Source organism: Panthera onca, chromosome D4 (assembly GCF_046562875.1).
Source record: "Panthera onca isolate mPanOnc1 chromosome D4, mPanOnc1 haplotype 2, whole genome shotgun sequence".
NCBI classification, from domain to species: domain Eukaryota; kingdom Metazoa; phylum Chordata; class Mammalia; order Carnivora; family Felidae; genus Panthera; species Panthera onca.
The window spans coordinates 94,569,846-94,586,350 of record NC_138351.1 but is presented as its reverse complement, the minus strand read 5'-3'; the positions used below and the strand labels follow the sequence as shown (position 1 = coordinate 94,586,350).

At 58.9% G+C, this 16,505-nt stretch overlaps 1 protein-coding gene across 6 annotated transcripts in view; it reads left to right on the top strand.

The window, feature by feature from the left end:
* Positions 1-16,505, top strand: part of EXD3 (exonuclease 3'-5' domain containing 3) — an 81,700-nt gene that overhangs the window by 44,779 nt on the left and 20,416 nt on the right. For all 6 annotated transcript variants that reach the window (XM_081791045.1, XM_078436191.2, XM_060608085.3 and 3 more), the window contains 9 exons: positions 4,095-4,168; positions 4,289-4,327; positions 6,136-6,302; positions 6,814-6,937; positions 7,369-7,579; positions 7,675-7,784; positions 8,237-8,399; positions 8,481-8,647; positions 9,106-9,267. In XM_081791045.1, the coding sequence (XP_081647171.1) occupies positions 4,095-4,168; positions 4,289-4,327; positions 6,136-6,302; positions 6,814-6,937; positions 7,369-7,579; positions 7,675-7,784; positions 8,237-8,399; positions 8,481-8,647; positions 9,106-9,267 (1,217 nt within the window). The remainder of the gene's footprint in view (positions 1-4,094; positions 4,169-4,288; positions 4,328-6,135; positions 6,303-6,813; positions 6,938-7,368; positions 7,580-7,674; positions 7,785-8,236; positions 8,400-8,480; positions 8,648-9,105; positions 9,268-16,505) is intronic.

Below are 16,505 nucleotides of genomic sequence, written 5' to 3'. Positions count from 1 at the left end.
TGATGATTAGTGGTACCTTGGACCATTTCATTTATTCAACACCTGTTTGGATGTCTTCTTTGGAAAACATCCATTCGGTTCCTCTGCTCGTTTTTAAATCTGGTTATTTGGGATTTTTGGCTATTGAATTGCATGGGTTCCTTCTATATTTTGAACATTAGCCTCTTGTCAGATGCGTGGTTTGCAAATATCTCCTTCCACTCTGTAGGTTGCCTCTTCATTCTGTCGACTGTTTCTTTGCTGTACAGAAGCTAATTTTTAGTTTGATGTAAGGCCACTTGTTGGTGGCTTTTGGCTTTTTGGCCCTCTTTGTTCGTTGCCCTCCCCAGCCCACCAAACTAGATTTTAAACCTTCTTGCTTCTTAAAATATTCCTCAAGTTTCAACATATATTAGTTCTATTATTGTCCAGCTTAAGATATTTTCTAATTTTTATTATAATTTTTTGTTTACCCATGGGCTAATTAGAAATGTATTTCTTCTTCTGTTTTTAATGTTTATTTATTTTTGAGAGAGAGAGAGAGAGAGCTAGTAGGGGAGGGACAGAGAGAGAAGGAGACAGAGGATGTGTCCTGACAGCAGAGAGCAGGATGCAAGGCTCGAATTCACTCACGGTGAGATCGTGACCTGAGCCGAGGTCAGACACATAACTGACTGAGCCACCCAGGCGCCCCTAGAATGGTACTTCTTCATTTCAAAGCTATGTGGCACTATTAGTTACCTTTCTAGTGTGGGCTCTTAATCTCATCATGATCGAAGATCATGCTTGGTATGATGTCAGTCCTTTGGGTTGAAATGTGTTGTTATGAAGAAATCTAATTTCCTTTCTCTGAAAGCAATCTCTCTCTCTCTCTCTCTCTCTCTCTCTCTCTCTCTCTCTGTCTCCTCTGTCTTCGATGTTCCGCAGTCTCACTGTGAGGAGAGTGGTTATAGATCTCTTTGTATTTATCTGGCTTGGGTTTTGTTGGGCTTTTTAAATCTGTGGATTGCTGTCTTCGGTTGGTTCTGGAAAATTGTAAGTCACTATGTCCTCAGATGTTGCTGTTGGTTCTCTGGCCCCGTGTGTGATCTTGTCACCCTGCCTTCCCTGCGGTGTTACCGTCCTGTGTCTTGCTCATGATGAGCTCGGGCAACTCCTGCTCTTTTCCGCATCGCTAATTTTCTCCTCTGTGTCCCAAAAACTACAAAACACTGCATTTTGATTGTTGTATCCGTGGCTCCAGAAGTCATACTTTGGTTCTTTTCCAGATCTGCTCTTTCGCTTTGTGTGGTTTCTTGATACTTGAACATATTTCCAGTTTTGTCTTTTTTTCCTTTGAATGTCTTGCTCACAGGTGTTTTATGGTCTGTGTCCAAGTTTCAGCCCCATCTCTGGTCAGCATCTCGTTTCGGTCTCAGTCACCTGCAGGCTTCTCTGTCCTCACACCCTTGAGAAATTGTGCAGATCCCCTGACCCTGGACAAAGGTGCCTCCGGAAGGCAGTATTGCCTCCAGAAAGGAGGGCAACGCTAGGGGCTTTTGCAGACAGAAACACATCACCAAGAGGTTTTGATGTGTGATTGTCCACGGCCCCCAGGTGGCACTAGGTGAAGAGATGGGAGGAGCAAGAAGTGGGCGCCTGGAGGCTGGTGGTGCGGGTCAGTCTGGGTCAGTTAGGGACAAGGAGCTGCTGGCTGTGCTGACGGTAGCTGGGGGGCCTCTTCCCGAAGCAGCCGAGGCAGGTCTAGGAGGACCGGCCGGCTGCTGGGACCCCTGGGGCGCCAGGGGACACAGCCCTAGGAAGGAGCCACCCTCGGGCGGCAGAAGAAGACCAAAAGAAGGGCTGTAGGTGCAGAAGCTCCAAGGAGGGTCCCGGCAGCACAGACCCCTGGGGGTGCTGGGGTCTGAGGGACCGGGAGGTCTGGGGTGCAGCTGCAGGACTGGAGCGCTAAGGAGTGGACCCCCCCATGGGGATCCCCGTCCCTGGCATGGGGGCCTCTGAGGTCACCTGCGTGCCTGTCCTGGGCGCTGTGTCGGGGAGCCCTGCTGGCGTCCCTCAGGGTGCACACGGGGTGAGGGACACGGGCCCGAGAGGCTCTCAGCACGGAATCACTCACAGGGTCGATGCTGGCTGCTGTGGGGGGCTGCGCCTGCCGCCTCGGCAGAGGCTCTCCCCACCCAGGACTCAGGCCCGTGTGGGGCAGGGCGGGGGTGGGGCGTGAGGCCCACAAGGCCGGGGTGGTGGGCAGGCTGTGTGGGAGACCACAGCTGGGTCTGAGGTGCAGGCCTTCCCCCCGCCCCCCCCCCAGCAGCCCTGCCATGACATTCACTGACCCACAGGGCCCACACTTCCGGGTCGGGTCGTGGCCACAGTGGGCCCAGGGCTTGGGGCCAGAGAGGTCTTTGGGGTCTTGGACCAGCCTTAGCCTGGCGCCCCCCGCAGTTCAGGATGTGCCCCCCTTGGAGGTATATCCCCCCCCCCCCCACAGGTCTCAGCTGAGTGTGGCACTGGAACAGGTTAGGTGCCTAGGCACCCCTACATAGTGGGGACTCCCCCCTGACTATGTGCCGGGTCACATAGTCACACACAGTGGGGGGCCGCTGGACAAGAGGGCGGGGTAGACAAGCCGGTGCTTTCCGTGGGTGCCTCGCTCGTTGGCCTGCTGGGGGCAGGGAGGACAGACCCCCTCCGGGCCTCCTGTTCCGCATGACCACCCGCTGCCAGGCCCCATCTGCTGCTTCCCCAGCAGGGTCTGTCTTAGCCAGGAGGCCTCAGGGTCACAGCTGTGGTCACTGTCCCTTTGCCCCTCTGCAGTCCATCCGCATGTCCACCGTCACAGCTGTGGCCTCCACAGGACCAACCCCATGTCCTCCGTGGGCTGACGTTAGACGCAGAAGGAGGGTCGGGGACTTCTGTTTGCCTCTCCAGCCTGAGCTCCCCACTAGCCCACCCCTCCCCAGGCCTGGGTCCCAGGCGGAGCCCCCCAAGGTGTCCTTGCGCAGATGAACCAGCAGGCTGCAGTGTGCGTTGTATTTGGGTTTTGTGGTATCTGCAGGTGCTCAGGGGTGTGGCAGGCGGTTGGGCCTGGCTCAGCTGTGCCCGCCCCTTTAAGGGTTTGTGCTGCGTCTGGACCAGCCAGTCAGCCCAGGCTGCGCCAGAATCCATCTGTGGACACGATACCGTATCCACAAGGCTTTTGGACAAAGTTTCCCACTGGCAAAGTGATGCTTCAAATTGTGTAAATGTCGGAAAAGCCAGTCTCTGTCTGCAGATGCCTCTGCAGGGACACGTGGTTACTTTGTGTCCTGACAGAGCCTGCAGAAATTCACTTCTTTCCTTCTTTCCTTGTAGCTCACTCATTCGTTCCCCCCGTTCCTCAGGCCTTGTCCACCTCACTCTGCAGTGTTGTCCCAGGTTCCTTAGCAGCCTCCTGGGGTCTGGAACCCTCACAGCCTGGGCAGGAAGGAGGAGGGGGAGTCCCCTGTCTGAGGAGTCACCTGTCTGAGGAGTCGCTGGCCCTCCCTTGCAGGCCCCAACCTCTGGGCGGCACTGACCTCCGCTGTGGTTGGACAGCGACCCTGTAACAGGGCGCTCCCCGGTGCTGGGAGTGGGGTGCTGCGGGCGCAGCCACACTTCCGGAGGGTGCAGGGCCCTGAGAAGGCCAGGCCGCCACTGGGAGGGGCAGGCTTCTGTGGTCAGCATCCCCTGCGCACTGCCAGGCTTCAAGGACAGCTGGCCCCAAGAGGGAGGACCAGCATCAGAGGGCGGGGCGGGTGGATGGGTGGGTGGGAGGGGGCCCTTCCTGGGCCCCCTCGGGCTCTGAACAAAATGTGGAAGTAAGGCCAACAAGTAAGCATCAGTTTGTAAACAGGTGAGCAAGATGGCCCCTTCCTCACATTCTGGTGGGAGAAGGACACGAAGGACAAGAAGCCTGGAGAGATGGGGCTCCTGTCCCTCAGAGCCCCTGATGCAGAGGGTCTGGGAGACCCCAAACGAGGCTCAAGGCTGGGAGGGCACCTGTGGGGACAGTGAAGGGTGGAGGGGAGTGGGCAGAAGCCCCCCACACACTGGCCCCCGGCCCCTGCCCAGCCCTGAGCTCTGTGCTTTTTCAACAGCTCTGTGTCCCAACGCTGCCAATCAGCAGCGCCTGGCCGCCCTGCGCTACCTGTGCTACAAGCGGTTTGTGGAGGTGCGTGTGCCCTGGTTAGCGCCCTGAGCCTGGGCCCGTGACAGGGGGTGGGGGGAGCTCTCCCTCCCCAGCTTCTAGAGCTGCAACTAGAAAAGGTTATCTTGATGCTTACTTTTACAGAGAAGTATGTCTCAGGAGAACTGGGTGGACCACGTGCAGGTGAGTCCAGGGGCCCTGGAAGCCTCTGGAAGGGTCTGGAAGGCTCTGGAAGCCCCTGGAAGCCCTGTGCAGGGTGGGCATTCACTGGAGACCTGGGCAAGGACTAGAGGGGCACGTGACCCTGAGAGGCTATGTGCACACGTATGGACTAGGCACGTGGTGTGTAGGCCCACACACCGGGTCAGCTCTTCCAATGTCCAGGCAGGGCCGGAAGCAGATGGTGCAGGGACGGGGCTTCTCCCCGCCCAGCACAGACCCCACACCTTGATGAGAAACCAGACACAGGGACTCACGTCTGCCCACCCCTGTCAGAAGGGGGGGTGCCAGAGGCAGCTGCTGAGGGGGACCCCACCAGGTGAGGCAGGGCCAGAGCGGCTGGGGGTCCTGGAGCCCCTTTTAGCTGGTGGAGCATGGAGCTGCCAGGCAATGGAGGAGGTCAGGTTTGCTGGAGATTCCACTTGTGCACCGAGAGAATATTCTAGACCATCCTTGAGTGCTGTGCTTGCACACAGCTCTGTGCCCCGTGAGGCCTGGTGAGGAATGAGCACCCAACTGCCCAATGGGGTGATACAAGGGCCACTCCTGGCCCAGGGGGCTACAGAGCCCGCCAGGACAGCAGCCTAGACAGGACCGTGTAGTGGCCTGGGTCCTTCAGGCCCGAGCTGGAAGTGTGGGGCATCATGGGCACAGCGCTGTCCCCAGCCCTGGGCGAAGCAGCCTTGGAAGAAGGTAGGGGGTGTGGGGTCCCAGATGCAGCACGGGAGCAACGCACCCGTTAGCGGGGTGGGGGGGCCCTCCTTCCTTGATGAATGGTCTAGCGTCTGGTGTTCTGAGTGGCATCCAGTGGGGGGCAGCGCTGAGCCACCCCTGCAGTGATGGGTGTGTGGGGTGGGCGGTGAGTCACCAGAGAGGAACGTGGACCCCCGGGAAGGCCCGGAAGGCTGGTCCCCCCTGGGTGCCAAGGCCGAGGCAGCCGGAAGGGCAGCGGACATCCTGAAGAATGTGGAGGGGTTTCCACATATTGTCGTCCACGTGGGAACCCGCGGCCTGCGGGAAGCGGATGGCCTGAGGCTGCTGGGGGGACAGAGTTGTCTGGGAGGGGCCCTGCCTGTCAGCCAGCAGAGGCTCCTTGGGGAGCACAGAGGCCTCAGGGGCTAGAGATCCGGAGAGCGAGAGGCTCAGACTCTGGGGAGGGTGGGGTGCCTGGGCCTTGCCCTGGGTGCCCCGAGGCTGAGCGGACTTGGGTGGGCTGCCCGTGGGCTACATGAATCCTGTGCTCCTGTGCTGGGCACTGGTGTGGGAGAGGCCGCCTCGGGAGGCCCCGGAGCATCGTTACCCCTCTGAGGGCCGCCCGTCCGTGTCCACTGTCTGGACCGTGGATTCAGGGGTGTCCCATGGCCCTCCTTCCCCTGAGCATGTTGGCCAGCCCAAGGGTGGAGGCAAGGATGCCCGAGGGGCAGACTTGGACAGCCGGAGGGTCAGGAGCAGAACCCACCAGGCAAGGGTGGAGACAATGTTCTAGAAAGACAGTGCCGGTGTCAGGTTGGGGGGGCAGGACCGGTGAGGAGGTGCTGGTGATAGCAGCAGGGTGGGACCGGGCATTGGAGACGGGGAGACGGACGCAGGGAGCCAGGCCGGGCTGCGGACACAGGACGGTGACCCTCCAGCCTGACCGTGTGGAAGGTCCTCGACAGCTTGGTCAGCACAGAGCCTTGGGGTCTGCGGGGGCAGGTCTGGGCCTGGTGCGGGACTGTCTGCACCCCCTCGGGGCAGAGCCGGGCAGCACAGCCCATCCCATCCGTCCCCAGGGCCTGGTGGGCCGGGAAGAGTGGCCCCAAGAGATGGTAGTGCAGCTGCTGGCCTCCCCCGGCAACGAGGCCGTGGCCGCGCAGTGCGCCCTGGGCCTCTCGGTGCCCGAGGAGCAGCTGCCAGCCACAGTGGCTGCCGAGCTCCGCCGGCTCGAACTCCAGGAGAGGTGAGCACCCCCAGGCTCGGGAGGCTGGTGAGGGGAGCACGCCCTGGGGCCCCCACCCCTTGGGAAGTGATCCCACGACTCACATATGCCAGCACTTTGGGAGTGAGACCAGAAAACCAAGGAGGGGGCACATGCCCCTGTTCCCAGAATGCAGACACGCACAGAGCAGATGAGCCAGGAGCCCGCACCCCTCCGCACCGGCCTCAGACCCTGGGGCCGGAGCCCACAACCAGGCCCCACACCCCCAAGGGCCCGAGGAAGCGGCAGTCTGTTGGCCGGGGCGGGGGGGGGGGGGGACAGGGGCAGGTGGGCAAGGCGGAGAGAGCAGCTGTGTGGGAGGAGGGGCACAGGCGGGCACACCGCAAAGACCCCGCAGACGCCAGCGGCCCTCGTAACTCCCCTTCCTCTCTGAGGTCTACTCTGGGCCCGGCCAGGCCAGGAGGTGGTGGGGTGGGGTGCGGCCCCAGGGGCCCAGAGCGGGGGGTGGGTGCCACTGCTCCGCTTCTTTCAGGGTGGCCAGGGCGCCTTTGGAGGACAGGAAGGGTGATTATTACCAGCTGCCCATCGCCAGGGAGGACATCCACTTCCTGGCCTCTTGGGAGGACTTGGCCAGGCATGAGGAGGCGTTGCTGCAGGTGGGTGGCCAGCTCTGGGGCTCTGTCCACGCCATGGACCTCCAGGCTTGGCTGTCCTTCCCACCCGCCCCAGACACCCCTGCAGAGCAGGGCACCCATACCAGCCCATTTGGAAGACCCTGGGCCCAAAACACAAGCATGAGACACTGGCCCCTCACCTGCAGCAGCTCCAGACCTGCCCTGTGGCTGGGCCCTCGGCCTGGTTGCCAGGTTCCTTTGAGCCCTTCTGTGTGGAATGGCGGGCAAGCCAGGGGCCAGGCGCGGCCCTGGTCACGTGGGAGCTCCCAGGGCTGGTCAGCCCTCCCAACAGAGGCTGCCTTACCTGGACCTCACACTCAGGGGGGGCCCGGCTAGCTGCACCCTCCCAGCCCTCAGCCACAGCCCTGCAGCCCCAGCGGGCCTCACCTGCTCATAGCAGCCCCTCTCCGCAGCCCGGCCAGGTGGTCGGGGTCGACGTGGAGTGGAGACCCTCGTTTGGCACGGGGGGCCGGCCCCAGGCATCAGTCATGCAGTTGGCAGTGGAGGGCCGCGTGTTCCTGCTGGACCTGCCTGTGCTCTCGCGGCCAGCGGGAGGGCAGGTGTCGAAGGCCTTCTCCAGGCTGGTGTCCCGGCTGCTCTCGGACCCCTCCATCACGAAACTGGGTGAGCAAAGCCCCTGCCCACCGAGGGGGAGGGTGCTGGGGCAAGGCCCCGGCCCCTTCCTCGGGCGCCTGTCACGCTGACGGCCCTCCTTGCAGGTTATGGGCTGGCGGGGGACCTTCGGAGCCTGGGTGCTTCCTGCCCGGCCCTGGCGCACGTGGAGAAGCGGCTCTGGGGCGGCCTGGACCTGCTGCGGGTGCACAGGCAGGTCCGCTCGAGGGGGACAGGGGGGCCCTCCTTTCTCTGCTGAGCCGCCTGCACAGCGATGCCCTGCGCCAGCTGGGGGTCTTCGCCATGGGCTGGCGGGTGTCCGTGTGCCAGGATGAGCTCATGACCTCAGAGCACCTTTGTGTTGGCCACAGGTCACCAGGCCCTGCCGAGGAGGGAGAGTGACCACGTGTCCCCACACTTTCCCCAGAACCAGCCCTGCTTTGGGCCCCTCTGAGTTCTCAGCACACGCCCTTGGGGGCTAAGATGTCATCCCCAGAGCTGACCTGAGGCCCCCCCGCGCAGCCTGCCTCGGCCACCCACGCCCTCCCTTCCACGCACTGGCGGCTCTGGAGGGCGAGGGCCTTCCCCAGGGCAGGGCCGCCTGGCACCGTGGTGGCCATCCTTCCTCCCGCACAGGCCGCTCACCCCTGAGGGGCTCTGTCTTGGCAGATGCGGGTGGTGAACATGCCAGCTGGAGGCATGTGTGAGGCCAGGGGGCTGCGGGGCCTCAGCCTCCTGGTGCAGCAGGTCCTGGGCAAGCCCCTCGACAAGACGCAGCAGCTCTCTAACTGGGATCGGCGGCCACTGAGCGAGGGACAGCTGGTTTACGCAGGTGCACACCCCTACTTCCCCCACACCCCACACCCCTGTGCCCCCCACACTGGAGGCTGAGGCCGACCCATGCCAACCCCAGCTGCTGACGCCTACTGCCTGCTGGAGGTGCACCAGGCGCTGAGCAGAGAGCCTGCCAGCTTCTCCCTGTCTGAGGACCTGGCCAGGAGCCTGCAGCCAGGGTGCAGTGAGAGACCGGGGGCCCCGGAGCCACCCCGCCTGCAGGAGGCCTCAGCCCTGCCTTGGCAGGTGGGTGAAGCGCCCCAGGACCCCTTCATTAGAGTTCTCAGGGAGGAGGACCAGACGGGGAAGGAGGCCTGGGAGGGGAGCAGAGCCCCGTCAGCGTCCTGGAGGAGGGGGGTTCCCATCGCTCTCCTGTCAGCGGGCTTGACGTGCTCCCACCAAGGTCCAGGGCGGTGTCTCGCGTGGACCGTGTGGCTCCCGAGCCCCGAGCCCCGCTGCGTCATACACAGAGCCCCCACCCCAGGAAACGTGTGGAGGCCCTGCCTGGGCCCGGTGCGAGCGATCTCGCATCATTTTGTTAATGTGTTCGTCTGCTGTTTTCTGCATGGAGGCCATACTGCTCGCGATCCTCTTTCTAAAGGCTGAGAAAGAGCTGGCCACTCGGCCCGCAGGGCGCTCACTCCCCACAGAGTCCGGGGCGGGGCAGGGGGGGCCGCAGGCCTCTGAGCAGAGCCGTGTTGCAGGTGCCTGTGGCCGAGCGCGAGGACGCCGCTCCAGAGGTCCCGGCCAGGGCCTTCCGCGTGGTGTGCGACAACATGCTGCAGGGGCTGGCAAGGAGCCTCCGCTGCTTGGGCGCGGACGTGCGCGTGCTGGGCACCAACGAGGACCACCGAAGGGCAGCTGAGGTGAGCGTGGCGGGGCTTCGTGCCCACCCAGCTGGGGCTCGGGGCCCCTCTCTCCCCCTGTCCGCCGGGAGCAGGGGCTGTGTCTCAAGCTGCCGTGGTGCCCCTGCTGCATAGACCCAGCCCCGGGGCAGAGGGCAGGGCTTCCCTGGCCTGTCAGGGACACTGTCTCCAAGGACAGCGATGTTTGTGGCTGCCGGGCACCTGGGGTCTGCCGGCGGGAGCCCTCTCAGCTCCTGCAGGAGTGGGCCTGACCCAGGCAGACCCCGGTGGTCTCGCCCCCACCTCCACCCCGTTGTCCTGTGGCCCCTGGAAACACCACACAGGAAGGAGCTCCGCTCTCAGCTGTGGCAGGAGCCTGCCTGTGAGGACACCAGCCCCCGGGGCCGTGGAGAAATCCTGAGCTGGGGTCTTGGAATTCAGAGGCTTGCACTTGGATGGAAATCTTTTCCACGGGTTCATGGTGATAAAACTCAACACACAACTCACCCATCAGAGCGTATAGTTCAGTGGCTTTTTGTACATCCGCAGTGTTGTGGGACCAGAACCACAACTGTCACCCCCCCCAGCCCCGCCCCTGGCCCCTGGCCATCCCGTGTCTGTCCCCGGGGGGTCTGGCCATCCCGTGTCTGGCCCCTGGCCCCTGGCCATCCCGTGTCTGTCCCCGGGGGGCGGGGGAGGCTGTTCTGGAGTCTGGCTGTGCTCACTCGGCACGTTTTCCGGGTTCATCTATGTTCTTGTATGTGCCGTTGCTTCCTTCCTTTCTACGACCAAATAGTGTCCTGTTGTGTGAATGGATGGTCACCTGGGCTGCTCCCGGTCACTCTGCTGTAGGGGAGCACGAACATGGCTGTAATGTAGTTTTCCGTTAATCGTGGTTTCTTTTGTGCCTTTGCAAACGTCCTTCTGGGAACAGGTTCCCAGGCTCACTGGATGGCTGGCTGCAGCACGGAGCCCGTGGCGGCCCTGAGACGGCAGAGCACTGGGATCTGTCTGTGGCCCGGGAGCCCCAGAGCAAGCAGCCACCGTGGTTGCCTGTATATCACGTACTGGGTCCGGGCAGGGCCGGCCATTCGTGGCTCAGCCCCCCGACACATCCAGCACTTGTGGGTGGCTATTCTTGGTGTCACCCCCCCCACCCCCCAACAATGAGGAAGCTGAGGCCAGAAGAATGGAGCCTGCCCCAGGCTGCCTGCCCCTGCCGTTCGTGAGGGGTTGGTGGCGCTCTCCCCCATCTCTGGCCCCTCATCGGCCACTTCTCCCAGGGGCCTGTCCTGGCATTGGCCCTGGCCACCGTCCCTGTAGAAAACACCTGTTTCCCAGCTACGGCTGCTTTTAGCCTGTGGGGTGCCAAGACCAAGGTGGCCAGCCTGCCTTCTCGGGGACTCCAGACCAGACGTCATCGGTCAAGGAATTCATGAGCCAGGGGGGCGGTGTCTTCCCACCAGCCCCCCAGAGAGCGTGTGATCGCCAGCAAATGGGAGACAGGGTTTGGTTCCCGTGTTTCTTAAACACCCGTGTTATACCTGTGCTTTTTTATATTGTGTGACAAAAGGGATTTAAAGATGTAATTTACTAATCAACTTGCAATCAGTCCGTAATCAAGAGAGTATTTCGAATCACTCAGGTGGGCCCAGCATCATCACATGAGCCCTTCCGAGCAGAAACAGGAGGGAGGAGTCGGAGTCAAGGCACAGGGTGGTGTTGCCCGGTGGGCCTGCCCCCGCCCCCAGAGCCCGGCCGCAACCCAGCTTCTGCCGAGTGGTGCTTGGGGGAAACGTTCCGGCTGCGCAAGAGAGGGAGCGCAGGTCCTGGTGGCAGAGCGTGTGGCGCCGCCAGAACAGACGGATGGACGGACATGGAAGGAGCTTGGCAATCAAGGGCGGTTTGGGGCACCAGGGGAGAAGCCTGGCCGGCCTTGGCAGACCGAGGGCGGAAGGCGTTGAAGGTCACGAGACAGAAGCAGGGTCCGCTCAGTGCTGCTGGGCCGGCCGGGGCTGGGATGTTCAGACCTAAAAACACACCAGCTTCAGTCGAGAGGAGATGCCCGGCCCACCCTGGCGAAGGCAGCATTTGTGGGTGGTCCTTCTCCGTGGTGCAAACCTGTGGACAGAGGTGTGAGCCAGACCCGGACCCTGCCCTGGTGTCGTACTTGCCGTGGACTGCTGTCAGCCATCCAGTTTCCAAAGTCCCTTTGACTCATTTCTGCCCAGCAGGCCTTTTGGTCAAAGCTGTGACTGGATTCTGCATTTTCAGGGTCTCCAGAGTAGGAAGCTTCGCGCCCCTTTGCTTGTCTGCTGCCAGAAACGCTCTGGGCGGTGATGGTCTCGCGGGGGCAGGGCCTCGGGCACTTTCCAGAGCGAGCTGCTGGGTCCCTTGGCTGCTCTCCGTCCTCCTCCGTGGACCTTTCCGGACCGTGTGTTTCCGCATCAGAACTCCCACGAGGGAACTGTGTGTTCTGTATGCGGGCAGTTGTCCTCGAGGTCCCGCCTCCTGTACCGCTCATCTCGTGTGCTGCTAGTGCACGGACAAGCTCGTTCTTGGAGGGAAACGAGGCTCTGCTGCTGAGGGCCCCGGGGCACGAGGGGCGTCCTCCCTGCAGGCAGGCGGGGTGCTCGCAGAGAACGGGGCGCCGTGTCCTGCGCTGGTCAGGCAGGCCCCCAGACCTGAGGCCCCCATGCAGGTGCTCAGGGCACATCCCGGGGCCTCCTGCTGCTTCTCGTCAAGTGGGAGAGGACAGGGTCAGCTGGGAGAAGGTCTCTTCAGCAAAGAGGAGCCAGACTGGGTGACGGCGGGGGGGGGAGGAGCGGGCTTCTCAGTCTGGTGGGACCGTGAAAGATGCTAAAATCAAGTGATTGATTTCCAAAGGGTGGCCGAGGGGAGGCCAGGTGCCATGGAGAAGAGGTCAGAGTTTGAGTTTACAAAAGGCTATGGAGGGCCGTGAGGGCATGAGGGTGCCCACCAAGCCCGAGTCCTCAGGGAAGGACTTCCCTCGGCAGAAGCCGGAATTTGAGGAGAAAGCCCACCCACCGGTGACAGCTCTGCGCTGTGCCTGTGGTGTCCTGCCGCTCATGACCCGCCCCCGATGGGCCACCCGGTGGACTTCAGGTGCACCTGGCCAGCCACATGAGCGAGAGCCAGTTCCTTGTTTATGCCTCTGACTGGTGCTGCTTCTCCGGGCGACCGTAGCTCCTACAGACGCTGGTGCCAGATGTGGTTCCAGAGCACAGCCTTCAGGAGGGGTCCTCTGAGTGGGGCCCGGGGCTTCCAACTCGGTGCTCTAATCTGGCAACCTTAAAAGGCAGTGTCTCCCGCAGGAGACAGGTCGCTGGTAATCCGTGGCGTCACGTGGCAAAAGGCACTCAAAATCTTGCCTGCCCTGGATATCCTTACCAAATACCTACGGAAGAAGAGACTGGTGAACGCCTCAGGACGTTTTAGTCAAAGTAACCAGCGCGTGGAATCAGCCAGACAAAGTGGCAAAGGGAAGGAGTGGGCGTGGGCCTCACACTTCGTGTTCACAGCCCGCACCGGGGACTGCAGAGCTTCCGTATCTGCCCAGGAGAAGCCGCAGGCCTGAGATTGCGGGACAGCAGAGCCAGGGTCTGCGCCTCTGGACGGGCAAGTGGGAACAAGCCAAGTTCACCACTGGCACCAAGCTGTCCTCGCCCGTCCTGTCGGTGTGAAGTCCTGTATGGTGTATTTTAATTCGCCGATCTCTGGTTACCGACCAAGCTGTGTTCACCAGCTGCTGCCGCCTCCAGCTCTACGACGTGCTCAGTGAGGAAGTCGGTGGAGCGGGCCTGACGCCGTCCTTCGAGAGGCCCGCGCAGAAGCGCTTGGCCGGCAAACCGTTCCCTCGCTGATACGGCACTTTCCTGAAATGCTGAAGGTGGCTCACCGTGCCTGCAGCGTCCACACAGCGTGTGTTCTGTGTGGACCCCCCCCCCCGCCCCCCGTCTCTCTGGGAGTCGGCAGTTTGGGCGTAGGCCAGGCCGAGGTGCCCGTGTACCCAGACCCAGTACAGCCCCTGCGGCTTTGCCTGACAGCCAGCTCTCCCTGCTGCGTGCCCCTGCTGCTGGGTGCACCCCGTGCCTCTAGCCCCTCTCCCGTATGCCTTTTCACGTGTTCGTTTTGCTTCATGTCCCTGCCCCAGAATCAGTCTTTGCCGTCAACGAGAACACATACGAGTCCTTCTAGTGAGCCAGTGAGCCTGGGGGGTTTGGGGACCCTGCCCTGGAAAGGTCTCCCCTGTCTCCATCCCTCTGGCTTTGCTCTTCACCTCGGCGGGAGGTGGGGTGAGCCCAGCCCCTCGGGTAAAGCCTGGAACTGCACTGATGGCCGGTCAGGTGAGGGGAGGGAGGCGGCCTCCCACCTCTCTGCCCCGGCCCTCTCCACTAAGGCCCACTGCCTCGCTCGGCAGAGCTCACCCAGGAACTTGGCGGTTTTGCCAAGAATTGACCTCACACCCAGAAGCCTGCTGAGAGTCTCCTCGGTTCTGCTGAGCCGGCAGTCAGGTCTCGGGGCCTCCTGCGGACTCACCGCCTACGGACCGCTGTCCTTCCTCCCTCTCCAATCCTATCAGCCTCAGTTTCTGCCCCTTTCCTATCCTTCGCTCACTTGCGCAGAAGCGGTAGCCTCTTGGCCCCGCGCCCTCCAAGGCCCAGGGGCTGTTTCAGCACGAAGCCGATGTCCAGCTGCCCTCCCGTCACGAAGGAGATGGGGATCTGCCGAAAGCCGCCTCTGCAGCAACCGAGACAACCTCCGTGGTTGGACCTGTCCTGGCCCAGCTTGTGACCCTTTCCTATACCGCTGGCCTTGGGTTGAAGGTCTTAGTTGGGAAGTTTGGGTCCCCCCAGGAACACGTCTGACACAGCACTGCTCCTGCCATCGCCCTCTTTTCTGGCCTCGTAAACACGTGGAGGCGCTTTCCCTCTTTCTGCACCTTGGAGTCATATTTGAATTCTCTTCTCCTCCAATGTTGGCTGACTTCCTGCGAGGCTTCCGGGCCTGACGTGTTAGGGGAAGGGGTTTCTAGAGCTGATTCTTTCTTAGTTAATAATTACAGGACTGTTTAGTTGTCTGCATCTTCTTGGGTCACTTTTGGTAATTAATCTTTTTCTGGAGCGTGTCCCTCCCGCCCCGTGTCCCAGATCCACACCGTCGTTGGTGTTCTCTGCGTGAGTCCCGCCGTGTCTGCAGCGCTCACGCTTCCGGTCTCACCGTCGGGCACTCGCGCTCCTCCGTTTCCCTTGATCTTACAGACATTTGTTAACTTAATGAGTCTTTTCGAAGTACTGGTATCTGCTTTGTTGATCCTTTCTATCTCATTCTTGTTTTCTGTCTCATTGACTTCTATTCTTATCTTTATAGTTTCCTTCCTTTTGCTTTCTTGGGGTTACTTCCAAGTGGGGTGCCCCTTAGCTCCTTAACTTTCAGCCTTTTGAATTTGATGATGTAAACATTCAAGACCATAAATTTTTTCTTCAAGTACCGTTTCCACTGCATTCCATCAGTTTTGATGTGTAGTACTTTTCTTATTCTATAGTTGTAATAATTTTTGAGTGCCTGTTACAATTACTTATTTGACTCAAGAGTTCTCTAGAAACTATTTTCTAATTTCAGAAAGCTTGGAGTTTTAGAGCTTTATAGTTCTCTTTTTTAAATGGATTTCTAACCTAACCGAATAGTAATCAAGGAGCATCGTCTATATAGTGCTAATTTAGATGTTTGTGAAGACTTGCCTTATATAGCCAAGTAGACGATCTTTTTAATCAATGTTCCATGTGGGTTTTTGTTTTTAATGTTTTTTTTAACATTTATTCATTTTGGAGAGAGAGAACAGAGCATGAGCCAGGGAGGGGCAGAGAGAGAGGGAGACACAGAATCAGTCTCCAGGCTCTGAGCTGTCAGCACAGAGCCCGACACGGGGCCCTAACTCACTGACCGTGAGATCATGACCTGAGCCAAAGTCTGACACTCAACTGACTGAGCCACCCAGGCACCCCCCATGTGGGTTTTAAAATGATACATATTCTCCTCTAATCATGCTCATTTCTCTCTCTCTCTCTCTCTCTCTCTCTCTCTCTCTCATACATACACATACTCAGTAGATCAAACTGAATTAATGTATTTCTCAAATCATCTGTACCTCAATTATTTTTCTGCTTAATTCTCTGTACTGAAGTCTCCTATGATGGTGGGTTCATCAAATTCTTCTTGTAGTTGTGTCAGCATTTGCTTTATATGTTTTTAAATTATGTTATTAGGTGCATATGCATATAATTTTTAGACTTCTTATATCTTCTTGTTTGAAATCTTTCACAATTATTACCTAATAATAAACCTCTTTGGCTCTAGTAATGCTCTTTGCCATAAAGTCTATTTTAACTAATATTGACGTCATTTCTCCAGTATTCTTTGGTTAGTATTTGTATATCATTCCTAGTCCTTTTACTTTCAACCTTCCTTTACTCTTGTAGCCTAGGTGTATGATATGCATTTCTTATAAGATGCTTCTAGCTAAATGTGAAAAAAAAATCTAGTCTGACAATCTTTGCTTTTTAAATTATTAGGTTAGTCTGTGTGCGTTTAATGTAATTGCTAATACCCTGTGGGTTCAGTTGTGCTCCCCTAACTTCTGTTTTCTGTTGCTTCTACTTCTGTTCTTTTTTCCCTTTGTTTCTTAACATTCTTTTAGCTTTTCACCCTTGTTCTATTTTTCTGTTAGTTTGAAAGTTATAAATTCCATTTCTTATTTATTTGGGGGGGGGGGGATGCAGAGAGAGGAGAGAGAGAATCCTAAGCAGGCTCCACGATGTCGGCGCAGAGCCCAACATGGGGATCCAAGTCACGAACCGTGAGATCGTGACCTGAGCCAAAGTCACAAGTCAGACGCTCACCAACGGAGCCACCCAGGTGCCCCTATAAGTTATATTTCTGTTCTTTTAGAGATTATGCTAGAAATTTTAACATTTATATCTGAGTTAACGTTGTCTAGAGTTAAAGTTAATACAAGGATCTTAGATCAAGTCAGTTTTCTCCCTCCCAACTTACCTGTTGTTATTTTCCAATATTTTAACACAATGTGGTTTTTCTTGATTCTACAAATTAGACGTCATATTTATTTTGTGTATTTGATGGCTCGTAGAGTTTATGCTGTGTGCATGTGCCCTTGTACAACAGAACTTGCTCCAAGAAAAAGCAAGCTCTTTCTTGCTAAAAGAACTTCTTTTACTACA